The 26683-nt window shown below is 41.9% G+C and overlaps 1 protein-coding gene across 1 annotated transcript in view; it reads left to right on the top strand.

Moving 5' to 3' along the window:
- The window catches only part of nonC (serine/threonine-protein kinase Smg1), a 1312439-nt gene that overhangs the window by 783609 nt on the left and 502147 nt on the right, over positions 1-26683 (top strand). Inside the window, exons 32-33 of the mRNA XM_080284159.1 lie at positions 1730-1886; positions 21353-21588. Coding sequence (XP_080140285.1) covers positions 1730-1886; positions 21353-21588 — 393 coding nt within the window. The remainder of the gene's footprint in view (positions 1-1729; positions 1887-21352; positions 21589-26683) is intronic.

The raw sequence follows: 26683 nt of genomic DNA, 5'->3' as shown, positions 1-26683 counted from the left end.
CATTATTTACGGATACTGTGATTAGTTACTACCTAATAACTAATGAATAACTGTGATTGTATGATTACATGGTGCCATGAAACTGTTATATCTACTGTTGCATTCATTCCCATGTAATTAGTGAATTACTGTGAAACTAATATGTGAATAATAAATGTGAAGTACTCTTTGGAACTGTGAATTAGTGTGCTCTCATTATTTACGGATACTGTGATTACTTACTGCCTAATAACTAATGAATAACTGTGATTGTATGATCACATGGTGCCATGAAACAATTATATCTACTGTTGCATTCATTCCTGTGTAATTAGTGAATTACTGTGAATCTAATATGTGAATAATAAATGTGAAGTACTCTTTGGAACTGTGAATGAGTCCTTTCATTATTTACCGATACTGTGATTACTTACTACCATACAAGCTGATGAATAACTATGATTATGTGGTGCCGTAAAACTATTATAAATAATGCTTCATTCATTCTGGTGTAGTTCATGAATAACTGTGAAACTAATAGGTGAATAATTACTGTGAAGTACCCTTGGGAACTGTGAATGAATAACTGTGAAACTAATACTGTGTGTATGTAATAACTGTGAAGGACAGTGCATGCCTGTTTTCATTTCTTTCATGCAGTCACCTTCGTTACCTTGACCATGAAACTGTGATAACTGTGAGACTTTAATAACCGTGAAATGATGATCTCTGGCCTATGATATGGTTTACAACACAGGGTGGTGGTAGTGGTGAATATTTGCCTTGCTTAACTGTCAAAAGCCCCTCCCCTCCCAGTAATCCTCCCCCCTCCCAGCTGGGCGGGAAAATGTCACTCGTGGCTTGGGAAACTAGTCTACTAAAAACACGACGGACAGCCATCCTGCTCTTATTTCTCCTATAAGGAGTACTTTTTTTTTTCCTTCCTTGAGTTATATGTCCTTTTCGATTGTTTTATGCAATGAAAAATATTTCCATTTTTGGTTTGGGATTGGGTTGGTATAAAACTGCAAAAATACCTGGGATGGTACGGGGTAAAGGCTCGAACATGCATGCATGTATCGGCATTGGTCTTTTAATGGCAACACTTCATGTTGCTCAATCTCTGGCAGCCTCCTTATTCAGTCCCCTATCCTTGAGGTCACACTCAATGACCTCGTCCCAGGTCTTTTTTGGTCTGCTTCTGGCAACCCTACTCCTAACGTTAACACTTCTCTTTTTGTGCACCCAATTGTCATTCCCAATCCTCTCCATGTACCCAGAGCACCTCATTTTACTTCTCCTCATCACGACACTAAAATATACCATCAGTAACTTAAAGTCTTTTTCTCAACCTTTGTCAAGTATCTGCCTGTTTGCATGTCTTATCCACACATCCCCAACCAAACATAAGTCACTTAGTTCTTCCATCACCAGACTTACTGATATAGTCCTTTATGATTATTTTTCCATACACATTCCTGCAATGCTTAACACATCTTTGATAAACCTCCTTTATTACATTACTGCCAGCGAGCAACACATGTTGCCATGTATTCTCTTTAGGACTTGGGTTGGCTTTGGTAATTTGCCACATTGTCTATAAAGTGTTCTGTTACTGTTAGCATTTAGTTAAATGTGTATTGTAATACCATCAAACAGTATGTTATATGGTTTTGCTGTAATATATATCATTCATCCCATCATGTTCTCATTGTTTCATTGTTATATGTGTCTTAATATTTTTCTTCAGTTATTTGCTCGTCTGAATCATCCTGAGCCGTATGTACGAGGGAGCATCTCAGAGCTCCTGTGCCGACTAGCTGAGGACTTTCCCCACCTTATTGTCTTCCCAGCTGTAGTGGGCTCAGCTGGGGGTAATGTTGCAGGGAATCAGGCATCACTCACAGGTACCCCTATTGAAGATTATTGCTGATTTTTTATTCCTCACTGTCTTCCTTTGTAGGTGCTTTTGGAAGATGTGCAACAGACATTTACCAGTACAGTATCACTATGATAGCATTAGACTACTGAGGAGTAGATGCATTATTGCATACTACTTTTAGCGATGCTAATGATGTTATTGGTAGAGATCATAGTGACTGGTGATTGTAATGTAATGTTTTTTTTATTCCCTTTTATAATTTTTATTTTTCTTATGAAAACCTAATTTTGTGCATTGGTAGACCTCCACCCGGTTTTAGGTTTAGGGAGGGGGGGAACCCCAGGAGCTCTTCCGGAAGGGGGAGAGGCCCACAGAAGGTCTTAGGTGGCACTGGTATGCTTATATATATACAGTAATCTCTCCACTATCTGATGTAATAGAGCCAAAGGCATGTCCGGAAAGTGATCCTGTCCGGATAGTGGGCACCAGCTTCCTGGACTTGTACTTATGGACCCTAACTCAGAAAAACACCTATACAACTCCCTCTGGATATGCATAGCACCTATTTAAGACCCAAATCACACCACTAAGGGATATAAAAGACTGAAATAAATGCAAAAGAACCATAAAATTAGGTTTTAGAGGTGAGTTTATACAATATTAAACATTCTGGGTACTTAAAACAAGTCCCTGGCTCCTGGACTGGTACTTATGGACCCTAACTCGTGAGGCCAGTCAGCTCAGACGTGCTAGAGACCTGTGGTAGTGTTGTGCTAGTGTGCTTTAGTGATCTGTGATAGTGGTTGTGTTAGTGTGTTGTAGTGATCAGCGATAGTGCTGTGCTAGTGATCCGTGAGTGTGTGTGTTGTGGTGACCCGTAGTGACCCGTGATAGTGTGTGCTACCTTGTGTGAACTAGTGCGTAATGGCTTCCTCGGCAGAGAGCTGTGTCCCCACTGCAGGTACTGAAAAGGACTACCTTGAATTAAAGGAGGAACTTCTCGAACTGAAGCGGGAGGTACAAATTCTCAGGCAGGAGAAGGCACAGATGAGGGAATTGTTGGAGGAGATGTTGGAGGAGAAAGAGAAAAAGGCTGAAGGTTGGACACTAATTAACAAGGGTGCAACGAAGTTCACTCTTAAAAAGCAAACGGAAATTAAGACAACTAATACATTCGACGCACTACGGGACGAATGTGAAGGGAAGGCAGAGAGGGAAGTAGAGGAGAAGGACGGTGAAGGAACTTCCAGTACAGGTAAGTATAAACAGAACAAGAAAGGTAAGAAAAATGTTGTTGTTGTTGGAGACTCCCAGGTGAGATATCTGAACAGGGCCATGTATACTCCACTCGCTAAACATGTGTGTCTTCCAGGGACCAGGGTGGCTAATGTGGTAGATAAAATTTCATATATCGTAAAGGAAAGTGGTGACAAACCCACTGTGTGCCTCAGTGTAGGAGGCAATGATATTAGTAGCCGTAAGAGTGAGGTACTGTGGAAAAGGTACAAGTTGATGTTAGAAAAGGTTAGGGAGAGGGGAGGAACCCCTGTAGTGCTTGGTGTTTTACCAAGGTGGCGGGTTGGAAGGGAATGGTTGAGCAGGGCAATAGGGTTTAATTGCCGCCTTGAAAGGTATTGCAAAGATAATGCAATACCTTTCATAGACAGCTGGGACCGGTTTTATGGACGAAGTGCCTTGTATAGTTGGGATGGGACTCATCTTAGCAGGCAAGGAGTTACTGTTTTAGCTGGAATGATAGATAGGGAGTTGGAGGGATTTTTCGAGATTGAGAAGTAGGTGTACAGGAAGATGCAGCAACTACAGTCAGAAATCATTATTACCATGTTTGGATAGATGCATCGATACTTGCAAAATTAAGAACAAAAGTTCAACCATTAGTGTAGATACATCCACTCAGGCACCTCAAATTGAGCAGGCGATGATAGATGATAGAACAAGCGATGATAGAAGGGCGATAAGCGATAGTACAAAAAATTGTTATATTAGTAAAGTAAAGAGTTTCCCAGTTAGTAATAAAATAAATAACAGTAAATGCCAAGGTAAAGGCATAACTACTCGTAATAATCTGAAAGTGTACTACACAAACAGCCGGAGTTTACGTAATAAAATGGATGAACTGAGGGCTTTAATTTGTACAGAGAAAATAGACATTGCCGTTATTAGTGAAACTTGGATGAATACAGACACTCGAGAATTTTTAGCAGAATATCAGATAAAAGGCTATAATATTTTTGTGTCAAACCGTCAGGGAAGAAAGAGGGGAGGGGTAGCTATTTATGTAAAGGATTCATTAAACTGTTACAATAAAGCAGACATTAAAGTAAATAGGGACACAGAAAGTGTCTGGGTTGAAATTAGTAACAATAGGGAGAAATTAGTCTTAGGAGCAATTTACAGATCTCCAAAATTAAGTAGAGCTGATAGTAAATACCTCTGGGAGGAAATTAGGAAAGCATCACAGTCCAGCTTAGTAATAATTGTTGGGGACCTTAATCTGCCAAGGATAGATTGGAGAAATCAGACAGGAGATGCAGAGTCAGAGGAATTTCTAGAGGTAGTACAGGATAATTTCCTTTATCAGTATATCAGGGAGCCCACCAGAGGTAATAATATACTAGATTTGGTTTTAGCTAATAAAGAAAATATCATTAGCGATATAGAGGTTGGTGGACGACTTGGTAATAGCGATCATGAAGAAATTAAGTTCAAATTTATTTGGGATGTCTGTTCCACTGAAAATACCTCCACCGTTCCTAATTTTCGTCTAGGAGATTTCGATGGCTTAAGAGCTTATTTTCGAACGGTATTCCACAGGGAGATTAGCTATTTGAGGGAATGTCAGATTAGTGGGGATCCCCAGGTCATAGGTCAGGCGCAGGAAGCACGTGGGGATGTCCGTCAGGTGTCTGTGAGGGAGGAGGTGGTAGATAGGAATGTAGTCCAGGTGACGGAAATTAACTCAGCTCCAGTACCAAACAGACGTTCGACCAGTGAGAAGTATAACGAGTTAATAAATATAATATACGGAGGCCAAGATAGATATATTCCTTCAAAACCGTTTAGAACTAACAATTCAGAACCAAGATGGTTAAACAACAGATTAAAATCTCTCATAGGCCAAAGGAAAGGAATATATAGAAAAATAAAACGTGGAGAGGAACACTTACGTAACCGGTACACAATTTTAAATAGAGAAGTAAAGAGGGAGATAAGAAAAGCAAAGAGAAGTTATGAAATTAAGGTTGCAAGTGAATCAAAAGTAAACCCCAAGGGTTTTTATCAAATGTACCGAACGAAAAATAAAGATAGGATAGGACCACTCAGAACAGAATCAGGTGACATTACCAGTGAAGATAAAGAAATGTGCTCCATCCTAAATAATTATTTCATATCAGTATTCACCAAGGAAAATCTAAGCCTGGTCCCTCAAGCAGCAAATATTTACCATGAGAATACGGAAAATATTCTTAGTAAAATAACCATTAGTAAGGAGGACGTATTGAAAGAAATTAACAAGTTAAAACCTCAAAATTGCCAGGTCCGGACGATATATATGCAAAAATTATAAAGGAAACCAAAGAAGAATTATGTCAGCCACTTTTAACGTTATTTAATGACTCTTTAAGTTCAGGAGAAGTTCCAGAGGCGTGGAAAACCGCAAACGTAGTGCCCATCTTTAAAAAGGGTGATAAATCAGCTGCGTCGAATTATCGTCCGATAAGTCTAACGTCAATAGTAGGAAAAATGTTAGAGTCAATTTTGGCAAATACGATTAGAGAACACTTAGAAAGATTTAATCTTATAAACGAAAGTCAGCACGGATTCAGGCAAGGACGATCCTGCCTCACAAATTTGTTGTCATTCTACTCGGAGGTCTATGAGGCAGTAGATAGCGATAAAGCGTACGATGTTATTTATCTGGACTTTAGTAAAGCTTTTGATAGAGTCCCACACGAAAGGTTAGTTAGAAAGGTTCGAGCACACGGTATAGACGGCGATATCTTAAAATGGATAGAATCCTGGCTGAAAGGACGAAAGCAGAGAGTATTAATAAATGGAACTAAGTCGGACTGGGGATTAGTAACTAGCGGTGTACCACAGGGTTCAGTACTCGGTCCCTTATTATTTATCATATATATAAATGATCTAGACTTAGGAGTCAATAGCAGAATCAGCAAATTTGCCGACGATACAAAAATAGGGCGTATCATTAACTCGACTGACGATTGCCATAACTTACAAAAAGACCTCGATACATTGTCCAAATGGTCTAAAACTTGGCAAATGGAATTTAACGTTGAAAAATGTAAAGTACTTAACGTAGGCAAGACCATTGGAGATACTAAATACAGCTTAGATAACAAAGAAATTAGCAAATCTGAATGCGAGAGAGATCTAGGAGTTATGATTAGTAACGACCTTAAACCTAGGCAACAGTGCATTAATGCGAGAAATAAAGCAAATAGGGTCCTAGGATTTATTTCGAGAAGCGTGAGCAATAGATCATCTAAAGTAATACTGAAACTTTATCTAGCATTAGTAAGGCCACATTTAGACTACGCAGTACAATTTTGGTGTCCTTACTATAGAATGGATATTAATTCGTTAGAAAATGTACAGAGAAGAATGACTAAAATTATACATGACGTCCGGAACCTGTCATATGAAGACAGACTGAAAAGACTAAGTCTGCATTCGCTAGAGAGGCGTAGAGTAAGGGGAGACTTAATTGAGGTTTTTAAGTGGATGAATGGTATAAATAAGGGAGATATTAGCAAGGTACTTAAAGTGAGCATACAGGATAGAACTAGAAATAATGGTTTCAAACTAGAAAAATTCCGTTTCAGAAAGGAAATCGGTAGAAATTGGTTCGGTAATAGAGTAGTAGACGAATGGAATAAGCTACCTAGTGAAGTAGTTGCTGCCTCTTCCATTGAGAGTTTCAAGCATAGGCTAGATAAGCATATGACAAATAAGGGGTGGATATAGAATAAAGAAAATATTATAACCAATACTAATTCAAAAATAAATTTTCCTTTCAGGTTACACTATGATAGTCTCTATTCTCCTTTCACACTTTCCTGTAAAATGTCCACGCCAGTTTTTCTATACGGCGTGGTGTTCTTTCTGACTTTTTCCTGCCGGCTTCGGCTGGAGGGTTTGGAGGGCGGGGGAGAGCCTTCTTCTTTGCTATCCTTATCTCATTCTAGTAGTTCAGTTACTCTTCTAGGAGCTGCCTAGCATGGGCCAACCGGCCTACTGCAGTTATCCTCTCTTCTTATGTTCTTATGTACTGCACATGCATAGCACCTAATACCCTATTCACACCAATAAGGAACATAAAAGAGTGAAATGAGGTGTTAGAGGTAAGTACAGTATGGAAAATTCAGTACAGTACAATATGAAACATTCTGGGTACCTACAGCAAGTCCCTGGCCATCTTGATGAATAACCGCCTCCTCTCAGACTCTGACAGTAAGAAGGATTTCCTGAAGCACTTGCAGTACACTGTTCATGAAGTCTTGCACTGAACTCAGTCATTTGCACTCAGAAGTCCATTCTCTTAACACTGCACACTCTTGTCTTACTTATGCTCCATTGTAACTTTGTGAAATAAGTGTTGCACTCTGCACTTAAAGTCTTTGCACTCATAAATTCATTTTCTAAACATGATGCCGAGCGTGCAGTCACGACAAGAGACGGGCAGTAAGTGGGGAGGATGCAGGGGCGCTCTAGCGGACGTCGGAGGAATGACGCACCAAAACAAAGCTGTCCCGCGCCGTGCGCCAAGTTCAAATTACAGACGGGAAATAGTCGTTTTTTTTTTTTTTTCAATTTTTTTGCGGCTTTCGGACCATTTTGGGAGTATTGGATCCCGGGACAATAATGTCTGGTAAGTGGGGATGTCCGGAAAGTGGGCATCCGGATAGTACAGGGATTACTGTATTTATATATGGATACAATATATAGATAGATAGATAGATATATAATATACAGTAACCCCTCCAATATCCGGATCAATAGAGCCATAGGCAGGTCCGGATAGTGGTCCTGTCCGGATATTGGGCCCCAGTTTATGGACTTGTACTTATGGACCCTAACTCTGAAAAACACCTATACAATTCCCTCTGGACATGCATTGCTCCTATTTAAGACCCAAATCACACCAATAAGGGACATAAAAGACTGAAATAAATGCAAAAGAACCATAAAATGAGGTTTTAGAGGTGAGTTTATACAATATTAAACATTCTGGGTACTTACAAGTCCCTTGCTCTTGGACTGGTTTGAACCGCCAGTTTGCAGTCCACAGTTAATCCTCTGCACTCTAAATTCTAATTTCTTAACACTGCACAACACTGTAAATTCCTGTGTGTTCTAGTGGCAAGGTATTGCAGTTTATTCACTGTTTATTCACAAAAAAACAAGCACCTGTGGCTTGCACTGTTATGAGTATCTACTCTCCATCGGAGTTAAGCTGTGACTGTTGATGTTGGTGGGGTAACAGAGTTGCCAGATCGCAACGGCCACATTACCAATCTCCTCAACTTTCATTGTCAAATATAACTTTTCATTACCAAATTTGTAAAGCTAGCATATATTCTTCAATAATTATATATACAAGTGGAAATACATGTAATCACTCTCCTTATAACTAACACCATGTTGATTATTTTCACACTATGTAGGGTAGCAGATTAATCAGAGAGAGCAAACAATCCACCATCTCCGTCCTGTGTATCCTCATACATGTGAAAAATCCATTTGGTAATACATTATTCTAATTCATTACCAAACGAATTTTTCATTACCAAATTGGCCCACACTTGGTAATGAAAAATACCAAATGGCAACCTAACAGGGGAGGGGGGAGGGGGAGGAAGGAAGGGGTGAAGGGACCATGGTGTAACAGCTGTTTGGCGCCAGGCGGGAATTTCAAATTATGGGAGGGAAAAAAGTCAGATTTTTTTCGAATTTTTTGCGGTTTTTGGCCCATTTTGGGAATATTGGATCCCAGGAGGATTATGTCCGGTTAGTGGGGATGTTCGGATATTGGGCGTTCGGATATTAGAGGGATTACTGTATATATATACAGTATATATATATATATATATATATAATATATACTATATCTATATATCTATATATATATATATATATATATATATATATATATATATCTGATATATATATATATATATATATACAGTATATATATATATATATATAGATATAGTATTTCCTCGTTTTTTGCTGCTTGGATGCTCCTCCAAAACCTCGCGAACCGTGAAACGTCGAAGTGTGAAGTTTAGAATCAATGGGAAAAATAGAGGAGCGTTCCAGTGGGACATGTACTTACCCTATCAGAAAGTATTATAACACCATACAGGCTCTACCCAAAATTAAATGTTGAGTGTTTACTAGTGCTAAAACAGCATAACACAATAAACATGTACCTGAAAAGGCATTAAAGCTGTTATAGAGAGCTGCAACACCAATAATCCTTACCGGTACCAGAAATAAAATGAAGACTGGCTTGAGTGATGAGTGAAGGTGTATTGAGGGTAGATTTGCTAGTTACTAGGTGGCATGGGCCTCTCTGGGGAAACCCTATCACCTATGCTGAAGCCCTCGAAGTTGAACTCAGGCTCCAGCACTTCCACTTCCTCTCTGTCCACTTCTCCTCCTTCATCCACCCCTGCTGGCACATCCAAGTCTTGCAGAATAGCAGCCACATTGTCTCTTTCATGAAAATATCATGTGATCCTGGCTTGTCTCTGCTCTTGTATGTTTCTGTTGTAGACGGACATCACTTGAGACTTCAGATCACTCAAGGTCGACAGGATGTTGGTAACCTCAGGCATAGTCCTGGTGTATGCATCGAAAATGATTGCCATGTCGGTTATGGTGGGCAGGGTCTGGGACAATTTCTGTGTGCTCATCTTGCCCTCTGCAGTGTGCTCTGGCCTTTCATTCTCCTTTTCACAAGAGTTCATCTCTTACTTTGTTATGTCTACCACACCTGAGTCTAGGTCATAGTGTGTCAAGTGTTGTCTTACTGCCGTTTCATCCACCTCTGCTGCATCTTCCCTTGTGTTTCTGATAGCTTCCACAGCAGCCGCCAGAGTGTCTTCTTCCCTTTGTCGCACACCTTCCACAGTCAGGTGAGGGTAAAGTTTCTTCCACCCGTGTGCTATAGTGGCTGGGGTAACTTTAGTCCAGCTTTTGACCATGATATCCACTGCATTTTTTATGTTGATTTCCATCTAAAACTGACTAGTTGTCTTGGTAGGTCGAGAATCGGCAGGTGGTGGCAGGGGTGTTGGTGTGCTAGGAGACTGGTCTGGCCTTGAGGACGGGCCCGGTCTGGACTCCTCTGGACTAGTTTGTGACTGTTCTGGTCAGGGAGACATTGCTGCTGGTGTAGCCTGTGGACTGCTGGGTAGGTCCTGAGACTCTAGCGCGGCTGCGGATGTGCAGTGTGGGTCGTCGCTGCCGTCAGGATCTTCCTCGTGTTCCTGAATCTGGCACAGAATTGTGTTGTCACTTGTCTCTTTCCTGAATCTGTCATGCACCTTAGAGTAGAACATGTTCTTAACGTTGGCGATGATTTCTTGGTCTAGGGGTTGGAGTTTTGAAGTTGTGTTGGGTGGTATGAATACAATATGGACGTCAGGGTAACAGTTGACAAGATATTTGGGGGGTTTCAAGAATACTCCCCCAGTATCCCTGCTTGTCGTATGAGGCGACTAAAAGGGTTGGTAGTGGGTTAGTGCCCCACCCTGTAAAAAGAACTAACTAAAAAAGCGAATAAAGCGCCTCGGACCCGGACGGACCACACGTTCATGACTAAGGAACAGACAAAGGACATTCTTAGGGTGGGAACATGGAATGTGAGAGGAGTGAATGATGACGTGAAAGAGAGAGGGATTGTTCAGGTGCTTGAGGATGCAAAAGTGGATATATGTGGATTGACTGAAACTAGATAAAAAGGTGAAAGGGTGAGAGAATGAGAATATGGTGTAGATATATGTGCGGGAGTCAGTGAGAATGAGAGGGCAAGAGAGGGAGTATGTCTGATGATAAGCAAGAAGTGGAAGGAGAATATAAGAGAGTATGGAACAGTGGGTTCAAGGATTGTAAGGGTGAGGATGAAAGTAGGTATACAAGCATGGGCGATTGTATGTGTGTATGCTCCAACAGAGGATCGAGTGGCAAGAGTGAAAGATGAGTTTTGGGCGAGAGTAGAAGCATGTATGGACAAGTTTGAGAGGAGCGAGAGAGTGCTGTTGATTGGAGACATGAATGGCAAAGTTGGGAATGTACGAGTGGATGGAGTGGTTGGTCAGTGGGGTGTGACAGCTGAAGTAGATGGGAATGGTAGTGGTTTGGTGGACGTCTGTGCTTGTAAGGGGTTGGCAATAGCCAACACCTACATTCGTCATAAGATGATCATGGAGAGTAATGAGGAGGATGGATGGTGAACTTGTTGAACGAAAGGCAATGATAGACTACGTGTGTGTGGATGAGCGAATGAGAAGACAAGTGTTGGATGCAAGGGTGTGGAGAGGGTGGAGGAATGGAGTCTCGGACCATCACTTAGTGATGGCCAAGGTAAAGATGCAAAGAAAGTGGTTGAGTAGGCAAAGGGGAAGACAGGAGGAAGCAGCTACTGTGAGAAGAGTGGAGAAATTGCAAGATAGTGAGAAAATGACAGAGCATAAGAGCATAGTGGAAGAAAGATTGGGAAGGTATGAGCTGGAGCAGATGGAAGGGGTGGAAGACGTATGTAAGATATTCACGGAAGAGATAGGCGCAGCGTGTGAGGTGGTTTGTGGAGTGAGGAGGAGATGCAAGGGTGTACAAGGGACAGCATGGTGGAATGATGAGGTGAAATGAGCTGTGGAACAAAAGAAGAAGGTATATGGTGAATGGTTGGCGAGTAGAGGTAGGGGAGAAGAGAGAGGTATATGTGAGCAGGAGAAGGGAGGTAAAGAGACTGGTGAAAGAGAGTAAGAAGAAAGTGGATGAAGAGTTTAGGAGGAATCTGAGTGTGAAATGGAGGGAGAGTAAGAAATTGTTTTGGAAGGAGGTATAGAAAGTAAGGCAGTGTGAAAGGGGAAATAATAGGGGAGTGAAAGATAGGAATAATAGATTGTTGGTGGAGAAGAGAGAGAAGTTGAGGAGATGGAAGGAGCACTTTGGGGATTTGTTGAATGTAGAGAGCGAGAGCAGTGTGGGTATAAGTGGTTGGGGAATGGCTGGGAGAAGAAGAGATGAGAGGAGGGAGGAAGAGATCAGTAGGGCGGAAGTAGTGGAAGCGATGAAGAAGATTAAGCTGGAAAAGGCCCCAGGAATTGATGGAGTGTGTGGTGAAATGCTTAGGTATGGGGGTGAGATTGTTGTGGAGTGGATATGGAAGTTGTGTAGATTGGCTTGGGAAGAGGGAAGGGTTCCAGAGGACTGAAAATCAGGTATAATTGTTCCTCTGTACAAAGGAAAAGGGGAGAGAGAAGTATGTGGTAACCATAGGGGTATTTGCCTTCTTAGTGTGACTGGTAAATGTATGGTAGAATACTCATTGATAGGGTTAGGCATATGACAGAGGAGCTAGTTGGAGGAGAACAAGGGGGATTGAGGAAGGGAAAAGAGTGTGTAGATCAGATATTTGTTCTAAGATGTTTAGTGGAGAAGTATCTAGAGAAGGGAAGGAAAGTGTATGCTGCCTTCATGTACTTGGAGAAAGCTTATGACAGAATAGATAGGCAAGGTATGTGGAAGGTATTAAGAATATATGGAGTGCAGGGGAAATTGTTGAGTGCTGTGAAGAGTATGTACGAGGGAGCTAGGGCTACGGTGCGAATGGATGGTGAGCTGAGTGAGTTCTTTGATCTCAGTGTGGGACTGAAACAGGGTTATGTGATGTCTCCATGGCTGTTTAATATATATATATGGATGGGGTTGTAAAGGAGGTGCAAGGTAGGGCAGTGGATGTGGGGCTGGCCCTAATGAATGAGGGTGAGATTTGGAAGCTTCCGGTGTTGCTGTTTGCTGATGATACAGTATTGTTGAGTGAAGATGAATGGGAGTTGCAAGGTTTGGTGAATGAATTTGGGACAGTGTGTAGGAGGAGGAAGCTGAAAGTTAATGGAAACAAAAGTAAAGTTATGGTGTTTGAGAGGAATGAAGTCACAGAGTGTGCAGTGAGGTTGGATGGTGAGGATATGGAGAATGTGAGTGCATTCAAGTACTTGGGTAGTGTGATGAGTAAGGATGGAACTTTGGGGGATGAAGTACGTGAAAGGGTACAGCAGGGAAGGAAGGTTGTTGGTACACTGAAAGCAGTGATGAGAAATAGGGAGGTGAGTATGGAAGTTAAGAAGTCACTGCATGATGGTATTGTGCCCTGACGTATGGAAGCGAGGCATGGACCTTGCAAGAGGAGAACAAGTCAAGAGTGAGAGCAGCGGAAATGAGTTACTTGAGAGGAGCATGTGGAGTGACATGGAGGGACAGGTTGACAAATGAAGAAGTGAAGGAACGTTGTGGGGTAGATGTGGATGTGGTTGAGAAGATTAGGAGAAATACACTGAGGTGGTTTGGACATGTGGAGAGAATGGAGAATGAAAGACTGACTAAGAGGGTGTATGTAGGTGAGGTGGAGGGAGGGAGAGGGAGGGGTAGACCGAGGATGAGGTGGAGGGATGGAGTTGAGAGGTATATGAGGGAGGGGGGGGTGAGTTGGGGGGAGGGAAGTCAAATGGTGGGTGACAGAGTGACTTGGCGGCGTTTTGTCTGCGGCCACCCTTTGCGGGATTAGGGCGTCGGGCTATAGATAGATAGATAGATAGCTTTTGCATTATCCATATAAAGGACAACCTTAAATGCCAGAGTCATTTTCCTGCAGTGCTTCTGTGGGTCGGGAATGAAATACCAGTCGAACCACTTGTGCGACAGACTCTCAACCATGTAATCCTGCGGTTTGACCTCCCAGTAAACGTTGAGGTTCTTCATGTTGCAATGTCTGTAGGGACAAGATTTATGGAATTTGCGGATAATTAGTGGCTTTATCTTGTGTTAGCCTGAAGCTTTGCAGGTGAGTAAGACGCTCAGCCGCTCTTTATTCATCTTTCCGACTGCCTGCCTCTGTCCCTTCGTCAGGTATGTGTATCTTGCCGACCGCTTCCAGAAGATTCCGGTTTCATCACAGTTATAGACCTGGTGCCATGAATACCCACCCTTCTCAACAATCTTGCATGCCTTCTCTGGAGAGCTAGCAGTCTATGTCAGCAGAGCCCACCTCACCGTGGTAAGCAGCGCATCTCACCTCACACGTTTTCTTAAACCTGAAGCGTCGCCCTGACAAAGCTCTGAACGTGGGTGGCGGGTTTATATTCTTCTTCCTGCAAACTGCGGCGTATATCCTTAGTGCCACGTCCTTGTTGGCCCAGGTAGAGATGCTCACACCCACCTGGCTCTGGCTGTCGAGCCAGCAGAGAAGATATCCTTCTGTTATGGCCATGACATGTCATACCACAGACAACCCCACAATCACAGTCTTGTTGGACGAGAAGAACTTGGTCCGGATCATAACCTTTGGACAATTATTGGCATAAACACACACGCATAACAGCACCCTAAAATCTACTGTACACCGTAAAAATAATTTGATGTTTAATTTTTTTTATAAGCCAACACTTTAACGGTACACCCTCAAGGGTATAATGTACATTAACTTTATAAGTACAGTAACCAAACACACATGCATAACAGAACCCTAAAATCTACTGTACACAGAAAAAATAATTTAATGTTTAATTTTTTTATAAGGCAGCACTTAAACAGTACACCCATAGGGGTATAATGTACAGTAACCAATGTTACCGGTTTCCATTACAATACAGTACTGTATATTAGTAATGTGAACGTGGAGAACAAAATCAATTGTGTAATTGGGATTAATGTGGTGAAGAATGTAGAAAATTTTCAATATCTAGGAACGATTGTAACGTCTAATGGATCATTAAACAATTAAATTGAGGAGAGGATTAGACAGTCTTGGTGAGTTGTTGGAATGTTGAAATCTGTTTGGAATAATAATATGCTTTCGGTACATACTAAAGTAAAAATTGGCAAGTCCATGGTTAGACCAATTTTAATTTATGGGCATGAGTCATGGTACAGTACAATTGCAACAGATGAGAAAGTATTAGGATTTGAGAATAAAATACTGAGAAGGATTCTTGGGGTAAAGTGGCAAGACAGAGTTACAATTGAAAGAGTAAGGGATATTATGAGAGTGGAACCAATTGATGAATATGTGAGACTGTCTTGTTGGAAATGGCTGGGGCACATATACAGAAAAGAAGGCTGTTTAATACAGGATGTGCCAGAGTGAACTGCTAGGGGAAAAAGAGGCAGAGGTAGGCCAAGGGAAACCTGGTTGAGGACAATGAAAAGAGAAGTAGGAGAGGAGTGTTGGTGGGACCTGAAGGTGATGGCAAGAGACAAATATTGGTGAAGAGAGTTCATCGAAGCCCCATGCATCGCATGGGGTACCACAGGAAATGATTGATTTATTGATTGACTGTATATTCCATCCCTGAACTGTTCTGACTAAGACTTGGTTGGTTAACATTGGTTACCTCTAAAAACTTACCCCATTAGGTGAATACTGATACAGTAAAAAAGAGTGGCAGAAAAAAAGGTTGACCAAAAACAATGCAGACACATTTACTTTATTATTATTTAACACGCACTCACCTGCTTTTTGAGAGTTTCCCTCTTCTTCCTGATGGTCCTTACAGTGCTCTCAGGAGCCCCTGTCAGGCGACGTACTTGGAGCTATCAACCCCTCTTCAAGGAGCTTCAAAATCCATCCCTTCTCGGCCGCTGAATACTGGCAGTGTTTCTGGCCAACCCTGTATGCGCACTTCTCCTTAGGCTGCTGTGATGACCCTGCACCATCCCCCTCAGCTCATCGCTCTGCACACAGTATCTCACTGGTGCGCTGCATCTCAAACATCAAAGCACGGTCGTCCAGGTGTGGGTCGGGAAGCCACGAGCCACAAGACAATCACAGCACAAAAAAAAGCAATGGTGTGTGGGTCTGTAGTACCGCTGCTGTCTCGGTAGAGGGCAGCATGGTCACAAGATGCCGCCAACAAGTGAGCATCGGTACGTGTTGTCGGCTGCCAGCTGGGAGCACCGAAGTGTGAGGAAATTAGTGAAGTGTGAAACAACTCAGAAACTTTTTTCTTGCGTGAAAAACAAGCTGCACCAGATATGTCTGAAGCCAAGGAGTCTCGCTTGAGTCTCAACATCTCAAGTTCATGTTTTTCACGTGCCTCACGCTCGGCATCTTCGTGTTCTTGTTGTTCTCACACGCATTCACATTCTCTCTCTCGTTGTTCTCGCTCATATTCATGTTGTTCTCACTCTTATACTAACTCGAGTTTGCGCTGTTTTTGCTCGTATTCGCGTTGTCGCTCGTGTTCACGTTCTCTTTCTCGTTCTTCATGAGCATCTTTCTCACGTTGTTGCTCGTAACTAAACCGAGAGAGGATGTAGTCCTTAATTTTCCCGGGGTTGCTAAGCCCCATATCTTTGGCTTCCTGTATATAAATGTCGGTAGGCATCATGCTAACTCAGTCTGAGTGAACTAGATTTTGCAGAGAAATGCCAATAATCAAGAATGAAGAATATAGGCACAGGTTAGTGGTGACCAGTTTTATGTAGTTAACCCGTCACGTCCCAAGGTTTTCCGCACCTCCGACATCCCCCAGTCCCGAGGTATTTTCGAAAAAAAATTTTTTGGCTAAAACCTTCACTTTTGGTGAGAAACATCGAAAATTCATAGAGAAATCGCTCACCTGAGGTTTAAAATACCCAATCCAGGTAGGAGTTCCTCCTTACCTGATTGGGTTTTCTAACATGCTGGCACCAAAGAAAACGAGTTCTACCGGAGGGTAACTATTTTATCCACTCATAAACGGTATTTATTTATTAACTTGGTACGAATGTATATGTAGTATTAGAGTATATTGGTTTTCAAGCAGTAATAAAGGCATTATAAGCATTGTTTCACTCACTAACTAATCACCATACCTGACCTTTTTTTGCCACATTACTTGATAATTATTTCTGTCCGTTTCTTCTTCTAATGCTATGTAAACATTGTCCTCCACATTGTCATCGATTGGGGAATCACTCTGGCCCTGAATATCTTTACTAGCCAGGTCACTGGTAACAGGTCCTTTGGCAAGAGAATGGCGTGAGGAGAGGAGGGGGGAGGTTATGCGGTGTAAGGCATTGTCCCTGCTTGGCATCTTGTAGAGGAATAGAGGAAGGTGTCCCGTGTATACATACAAAAAATCACGCGCGGAAATTGAAAATTGTGCAAATTAGGGACCTTGCAATTGCACGACGTACTGGTACGTCGCTGGGACTGGCAAATGCAAATCGTTGCAGCATACCCATACATCGACGGGATGGGGCGGGTTAAACTGGTAAAGAAAGAAAATTAAACAACAACTGACTGTGAAAACTATTACATAAAATTAATAGAAATGAATCAATAATCACCAATAAAATAGTGCCTATAAACTTTAATGATAAAAACCTAAGTATGAGTGAGTGAGTATTATCTCGTTAATAACTTTAGAGCTAGGAGTTATATCCTGGCGAGGTCGCCAGATGTCACATGGGTTTTGTGAATTTAAAAATTAAATAAAGGTTATGTGTTTTGCTTGAAAATAGAGACAACGAATTGACTTGTGAAATCAAGCAGAAAGTTTTACTTTATGCCTGCTTACTTCGCCGATTCTCTAAGGACGAGAATTTATAAACTTTCTCGACAGTACACAGCAGATACTGATTACTCACATGCACTGTTTGTTAGTACTGTTAGCCTTTGGAGAAAGTGACTCCACCCCTGACAGTCAATAACTAATGCTACTAATGATAAACAGGTTCTTGCCAGTGCATTAACTCCAGGCTGGCACAACGGATTTAAGCTTAGTACAAGAGAACTGGCCTAAGTACCAGTTATGAATAATGCAAAGCGTTAGTGCCAACTAGAAGCGGCAACTAAATTAAGCTTAATGTGGAGAAATAAAACACGAGTTTACATTACATTAAGCTCAAGAAAAAGAACTGTAAAATTTATTAATTGCAGTGAAATAAATTGACCTTACTTGAGTCTCACATGAATTAAAAAATAAGGAGAACACACTCGCTCACTCAAAAGCTAAACTCTTAAGCCTCGGAAAAACGAAAAGAAATACTGGTCAGAATATGGGCTAAGCAGAATGACTGGACGTTGACACGTAGGACGGACGCTGCAACCGCTAAACCTCTGCACCGATTCATGCTGGGTGGAGATTTCCAGGACTCTCTGTACATGAACCTTCTCTCACGGCGCTTCAATCCTGACTGACTTCAAATTGTGAGAGAGAGGCAAGGGCCGGCCGCGCTTGCTAACGGCCAACGGAAATAATGAGCGAAACACGCCCACAATAAATCACTCACCGAAGGCACCAATGTCGCACGCAAGGACAATCACTTATGAAACAGTGAAAATTGTTCTGAAAACCGTCCCAATCGAGTGAATGCGTGGCGGTTGACTGAGTGATACTTATTGGGAATTCCACTAAAATTTGCGGTTTCCCACCAAAGTTCAATGTCACGAGTTTGTTTAGATACAGAATCGCACGAATTCATGACATATATACAGTATACATATATATATATATATATATATATATATATATATATATTTATTTATTTTATAATGAATGGAGGAAGGAAAAACAAAGGAAATTTTTCGAAAATACAGATTGGAGAAAATTCAGAGAAGCAAGAGAGATACAGAGGAAGTGGGATATCTTTCTAGACCTCTATAATTCAGGAGTGGAAAAATATGTTCCAAGAGTAAGTGGGAAAGAAAACAGGAAAAAGGATTAGTTTACAAAAGGTGTATGATAGCAAAAAAAAAAAAAAGAGAGAGAGAGAGAGAGAGAGAGAGGGACATTGTGTGGAACAATTGAAGAATGAGAGGCGGTAATAGAACAAAGGAAAAATATAGTGCTAGAATTGAATATACAAGAATACGTAGAGAGGAAGAAAACCAAACTGTTTTATAGATTTGTCAACGGCAAATTGAAACAAAAGACAGGAAACACTAAACTGAAAGTAGAAGGAGAGGTGTATAAAGGTGCGGCAATGCAAGCTGAAATAATGAACAAATGCTTCTCGTTGGTTTTCACTAAAGAAAGGGATTTTGTGGAGGGAGAGGGAGTGACTAGAAATTTGATGATAAAAGGTATAAAAGTGGAAGTGCAGGAAGTGTATAAATTGCTGGAAACTCAAGATGTAAGGAAGGCCCCAGGACCGGACAGAGTCTCTAACTCGGTACTAAAGGAATGGAGAGAGTAACTGGCTGATAAGATTCACCGTTTAATTGTGTCATCTCTGGAAGAAGGGTAAGTGCCTTGGGAATGGAAGACGACCAGTGTGGTACCAGTTTATAAGGGAGGAAACAAAGAAGAACCCCTGAATTATAGACCAGTCTCCCTGACCAGCATGGTCACAAAATTGTGCAAGAGAATCCTGAAAGACAGATGGATAAACATCTGGAGGGGATGAACATGTTGGCTGAATGTCAGTTTGGATTCAGAAGTGGAAGGTCATGTGTTTCCAATTTGTTGAGCTTTTACTCAAGAGCGATTGATGTGCTACAGGAGAGAGACGGTTGGGTGGATTGTGTATATTTAGATTTGGAGAAAGCCTTTGACAAGGTATCCCACAAGCGACTAGTGTGGAAATTGGAGCACGTTGGAGGACTGAAGGGAAACCTCCAGGAGTGAATGAGAGACTTTGAGAGACAGGCAAATGAGGACAGTAATAAAGGGCAGGATGTCTTGATGGAGGGAAGTAACAGAGTCCCACAGGGCTCGGTGTTAGTCCCAGTAATGTTCCTGGTTTCCATAAACAATAATGTTATGCAAGTCTGTTTGCTGATGATGCAAAGATCTTGAGGAAATGTGAAGTAGTTGAGGTAGACTGTAAAATGCTGCAGGGGACCTGGATAGGATTCGTGATTGGAGCCGGATGTGGGAAATGAAATTCGGTGCAAAAAAATTTAAAATATTGGAAATGGGTAAAAGTACCAAGAGGCCATCGCAAAAGTGAGAGAAGAGAAAGATTTGGGAGCGCTGGTCCAGGATAGTTTGTCATCTGAAAAACACATTAAGAAGACAGTCAGAAAGACATATAAACTCTTGACTAACATAAGAGTAGCATTTCGTTACATTGATGAGGAGATGATGAAAAAATTGATAGTGGCCATGATTCGCCCCAGGTTGGAATATCTGGCAATAGTGTGGTCCCCACACCAAATGAAAGATATAAACAAGATTGAGAGAATGCAAAGAACAGCAACCAAGATGGTCCCTAGCCTGGCAGATCTGTTGTATAGAGAGAGAGAGGCTGGAAAACCTGGATCTGCTATCCTTGGAGGAAAGGAGAGAGAAGGGCTACATGATTGCACTGTTCAGGGCCATGATGGGAGTAGATAAAATTGACAGAAAAGATATGTTTGCATGGGATAGGAGAGTAACAAGAGGATACTAAGTGAACGTAAAGAAACCAAGCTGCTTGAAGGATATCAAGAAATATCTATCTATCTATATACCTAGGCTGCTTCCCCCAAGGAAAGGGAGGTAGCCGAGACAGGACGACTCACTCTCCATTTACTCATCCATTCAAACACATTCATTCGCATCTTAGCCCCAAAGGGGAGAACGGACAGATCCTCACCACATCACACCTCACAAGGGTCAACTGCGCAATGCAATCAGTGACTTCCGCAGCAGGGCCCGACAGCAGAACTGGTTTACCCCTGCCACATCATAACAGACCCATCCCCTTACCTGCACCTGACCTGACTAGCTGATCATATTGATGCATGGACCTGTGGAATAGCCTGGACAAAGAGATCGTCCAGTCTAAAAACTTAAACGAGTTCAAAGCAAAATCTGACACTGAGAAACAGAGATGGGACCCCACAAGCATAGCTCATTTCCTGCAAATCACAACTAGGTAAACACACACACACACACACACACACACACACACACACACACACACACACACACACACACACTTGCTTACTTACTTTTGAGTCACATCCAAAGGTTATAAAAGAAAGCAGTGAGCTGGAAGGGGGAGGAAGAGATAAAGATCAAGGTTGAGTTGGAGGTATGGAGTGGAGAGCTATATGAGAAAGAGGTGTGTGAGGTGAAAAGAGGACAGCCTGACAGCAGGGGACAGGGTGATGTGGAGGTGAGCCATTTGTGGCTACACCTTTTGGGATTAAACACTGTGGCTATAGTTAGAATGATAGAATATGTTAACCAGTGATACAGTGAGTATTCTCTTGCTCACCTTTTATAAACTGACTTTTTACAGACATGCTAGCCAAGTACTTACATAAAGGACAGCAGAGAAGGAAAATGAAGCAGGCACTTGGGGAGGAAGAGGACGAGGAAGATGAAGAGGAGGAGGAGGAAGAGTATGACCAAGTAGAAGAAGAGGAAGAGGAAGAGGAGGAAGAAGAGTTAATCTCAGAGTCAACAGAGGAACAGGAACGGAGAACCTTGATGAGAGACTGCTTTTCAGCTCTGGTAGATACTCTGACTAAGCAGGTAAGTGTTGTCAGTGTGTCGCTGTCAGTAACTCCTGTACTGTGGTAATGACTTTGTGTCATAATTCACCAACTGTCAGAAGATATTTTCATCTTTTTGGATTTGGGCAGAATCAATGCTAATTTTTTTTTTTAGCTCAAATTACAGGTACATAATGCTTAGTGATCATAAAAAAAAAAAGAAAAAAAAAGGCATTTGTAGACAGACATCAAACAAATATATCATAATATGGATTCATTGTTAATATGTTGGTCTGGTGATGTAAGACACCATTTTGAGTGGAGGTCATATGCTTCACATGGCAGTTTATACTCACAAGTAATGAGTGAAGGTTTTTTGTCATGTAGTGTTATCATGAGAAAAGTCTGATCCCATACTCTTAAATATTATGAACTTCAGTAGCCTAACATTGGATACTGCTGTGACTGGCTGTTACTTCTTCATATTTTTCAGTAGCCCCATGCCCTAGCATATCTTCAGGAAAAATATATAGGAAAAGAAAAGGAAAAGTACTTTGTTTTTGTTGCTTTGGAGAAGGCTGTTGACAGTCTTAAGGGAGATGGTGAAGTGGGCAATGTACTTTGTTTTTGTTGATTTGGAGAAGGCTGTTGACAGTCCCTAGGCAGGTGGTGATATGGTACTGTAAAAGCAGAGTGAGTGTTGCCATGTGCAGTTTGCCACAAGGGTGTGGGAAGTCACTCCATCTTATGCAGTGTGGTGATAAGTGGATGCAAAAGAGATGTAGTGGTATTAGAGGTAGGCTTCAAAATAATGCTGATTTTGTGTGTGTGGTGTGCCTGGGAGAGCATATGGAGATTGTCAGGCATGAAAGGATTGATCTGGCTGGTGGGTCTCTGAGTGTGTGGAGGAGTTTTATTATTTGAAGGATGTGTCATGTGCCGGAGATGGGTCTGGAGGTAGCTCTTTGTCTACGATAAGGAGTGGTTGGAGGAAGTTTAGGGAGTTGTTGAGAGGTTTCGCTCTCCTTGCTAAGGGATCCTTATATGCAATATGTCATATGAGTGTAATGCTGTATGGTATTGGACCTGGGCAGTAAAGGAAGAGGATATTCATTGGCAGAAATGCACAAGAATGACAATCATTACCTGGAAGTGCAGTGCGTTTTTAAATGTGAGGCCTGGGGCGGCAAGGATTGTCATTGAAGAGTTTAGAGTAAGGATGGGACTTGAATGTATTGGTGTTGTGATGAGGAGGGGTAGATTAAGATGGTTTGGGTATGTTGAGAGGATTGTTGATCACAATTGGGTATGAAAGGTGAGAAGTGTTAACACTGAAAATAGGGTTGAGAGAGGCAGACCAGATACGATTTTGGACAAGGTCATAGGATCCTTCAGGATAAGAGACTGATCAGGGATGCTGCCAGAGATCAAGCAGCATGGAAAGCCACCATTTGGTAACAAAGGCAACAAAGACTGATGCATGCAAGTATGTTGGAACCTCTATAAATGAAACAAAATGAAGTGATGTGAACTGATATAATTCATATATTTGTTTAGCAGACGTGGCAGCAATTTAAACCCTATAATCATCCATCACAAAGCCTTTCCCCAGATCATAGTTCTTTGGAAGGAGAATGGCTCCGAGCTGCCTCTTGGAAGATTCAGCAGAATTCAGTTCCTTTCTGGGTGATGGAAATTTATTATATAACCTAGGGACAGCATAGGAAGAAAAAAACAATCAGAGAAAGGTGCATGGTGAAAAACTCTGTGCTCATCAAGGTGCCAGGGATCATCTTCCCTTTGTAGTGTCACAGTTGGATGCACCAGTGAACCAGTGAAACTTTTAACAGTTAAGCAAGATACTTTGGTTCACCTAACTGAAGAACCTTGAAAGTATTGAGTCAGTTTAAATTCTGTTGTAGCCATTACAGGCAACAGTGTAACTCAGAGATAAGGTAGTTGGGGTTCATGGAGGAAGGCCAAAGGTTTGAGGTGCCCACTGCTATAAGAGCCTATTCCAAAAAACATATTCTTCAGGAAACTGAGGTTAAAGTTGACAATAAGGCTCACCATGAATTTCATACATAATCATACATTATGTTACATCAATTTTGGGTTCTAATAAAAATGTGTTCATTGAATGAAAAAAGAGAGAGAGAAAAAAAATCATTCATTCATCATCTAATCCAGTGTTGCCCCATGAGGAGTTTAAGAACCTTGGGCTAGGCAAGTTGGTCCTGACATTGAAGATAAGAGTGACCAGCCTCATTCATCCCTGAGTGGCATTACATGAGCAATAAACCCCAACCATCCCTTGCATGTAAACCTGCACTGGCTACATTCAATTGGAGCGCCTTAATTGTCCACTAAACCACTAGGCACCATATTTTGGTTGTATGGTTACCACCTACTGTAGTAAATGGTTTCCTGGTGTACGGGAAACCATTTGGCTTGTCACTCAGCGTAGAGTCACCTGTAGACAGAAAGAAGAGGAAGGAATGAAGGAAAGTAAGACAGAAGAAAAAGGATGGAAAGAAGGAAGACAGGAAAGGGCACGCATCCGAGAGCAGCACTACATCGAATGATGAGTGGCGCCACCATCCACTAATATAACAATTGATACATGTGAATAAAGCGCCTCGGACCAGGACGGACCTTACGTTGACGACTAAGGAACAGACAAAGGACATTTTGAGGGTGGGAACATGGAATGTGAGACGAGTGAATGATGAAGTGAAAGAGAGAGATTGTTCAGGTGCTTGAGGATGCAAGAGTGGATATACAGTATGTGGATTGACTGAAACTAAATGGTGAGGTGAAAGGGTGAGAGAGTGGGAATATGGTTTAGGTATATGTGCGGGAGTTAATGAGAATGAGAGGGCAAGAGAGGGAGTATGTCTGATGATAAGCAAGAAGTGGAAGGAGAATATAAAAGAGTATGGAACAGTGGGTGCAAGGATTGTATGGGTGAGGATGAAAGTAGGTATACAAACGTGGGCGATTGTATGTGTGTATGCTCCGACAGAGGACCAAGTGGCAAGAGTGAAAGATTAGAGTTTCAGGCAAGAGTAGAAGCATGTATGGACAAATTTGAGAGGAGCGAAAGAGTGCTTTTGATTGGAGACATGAATGGCAAAGTTGGGAATGTACGAGTGGATGGAGTGGTTGGTTAGTGGGGTGTGCCAGCTGATGTAGATGGGAATGATAGTGCTTTGGTGGACATCTGTGCTTGTAAGGGGTTGGCAATAGCCAACACCTACTTTCGACATAAGATGATCCACTGGTATACTTGGAGAATAATGAGGAGGATGGATGGTGAACTTGTTGAAGGAAAGGCAATGATAGACTACATGTGTGTGGATGAGCAAATGAGAAGACAAGTGTTGGATGCAAGAGTGTGGAGAGGGTGGGGGAATGGAGTCTCGGACCATCACTTAATGATGGCCAAGGTAAAGCTGCAAAGAAAATGGTTGAGGAGACGAAGGGGAAGACAGGAGGAAACAGCTCTTGTGAGAAGAGTGGAGAATTTGCAAGATAGTGAGAAAATGACAGAGTATAAGAGCATAGTGGAAGAAAGATTGGGAAGGTATGAGCTAGAGCAGATGGAAGGGGTGGAAGACGTATGTAAGATATTTACGGAAGAGATAGGCGCAGCGTGTGAGGTGCTTTGTGGAGTGAGGAGGAGATGCAAAGGTGTGCAAGGGACAGCATGGTGGAATGATGAGGTGAAACGAGATGTGGAACAAAAGAACAAGGCATATAGTGCATGGTTAGCGAGTAGAGGTAGGGGAGAAGATGAGAGAGAGAAGAGAGGGTTATGTGTGAGTAGGAGAAGGGAGGTGAAGAGACTGGTGAAAGAGAGTAAGAAGAAAGTGGATGAAGAGTTTGGGAAGAATCTGAGTGTAAAATGGAGGGAGAGTAAGAAATTGTTTTGGAAGGAGGTAAAGAAAGTAAGGTAGTGTGAATGGGGAAATAGTAGGGGAGTGAAAGATAGGAATAATAGATTGTTGGTGGAGAAGAGAGAGAAATTGAGGAGATGGAAGGAGCACTTTGAGGATTTGTTGAATATAGAGAGTGAGAGCAGTGCGAGTATAAGTGGTTGGGGAATGGCTGGGAGAAGAAGAGATGAGAGGAGGGAGGAAGAGATCAGTAGGACGGAAGTAGTGGAAGCAGTGAAGAAGATCAAGTTGGGAAAAGCCCCAGGAATTGGTGGAGTGTGTGGTGAAATGCTGAGGAATGGGGGTGAGATTGTTGTGGAGTGGATATGAAAGTTGTGTAGATTGGCTTGGGAAGAGGGAAGGGTTCCAGAGGAATGGAAATCAGGTATAATTGTTCCTTTATATAAAGGAAAAGGGGAAAGAGAAGTATGTGGTAATCATTGGGGTATTTGCCTTCTTAGTGTGACTGGTAAAATATATGGTAGAATACTCATTGATAGGGTTAGGCATATGACAGAGGAGCTAGTTGGAGAAGAACAAGGGGGATTTAGGAAGGGAAAAGGGTGTGTAGATCAGATATTTGTTCGAAGATGTTTAGTGGAGAAGTATCTAGAGAAGGGAAAGAAATTGTATGCTGCCTTCATGTACTTGGAGAAAGCTTATTGACAGAATAGATAGGCAAGATATGTGTAAGATATTAAGGATATATAGAGTGGATGAGAAACTGTTGAATGCTGTGAAGAGTATGTACAAAGGAGCTAGGGCTATGGTGCGAGTGGATGGTGAGCTGAGTGAGTTTTTTTATCTCAGTGTTGGGTCTGAAACAGGGTTGTGTGATGTCTCCATGGCTGTTTAATATATACATGGATGGGGTTGTAAAGGAGGTGCAGGGTAGGGCAGTGGATGTGGGGGTGACTGTAATGAATGAGGGTGAGATTTGGAAGCTTCCAGTGTTGCTGTTTGCTGATGATACAGTATTGTTGAGTGAAGATGAATGGGAGTTGCAAGGTTTGGTGAATGAATTTGGGATAGTGTATAGGTAAACAAAAGTAAAGTTATGGTGTTTGAGAGGAATGAAGTCACAGAGTGTGTAGTGAGGTTGGATGGTGATGATATGGAGAGTGTGAGTGCATTCAAGTACTTGGGTAGTGTGATGAGTAAGGATGGAACTTTGGGGGATGAAGTGCGGGAAAGGGT

The sequence above is a fragment of the Coenobita brevimanus genome, chromosome 100, assembly GCF_032717465.1.
Source record: "Coenobita brevimanus isolate Jiangsu-jjx chromosome 100, ASM3271746v2, whole genome shotgun sequence".
Lineage (NCBI taxonomy): Eukaryota > Metazoa > Arthropoda > Malacostraca > Decapoda > Coenobitidae > Coenobita > Coenobita brevimanus.
Note: the sequence above shows the minus strand (reverse complement) of the source record. Positions and strands in the feature narration are given on the sequence as shown.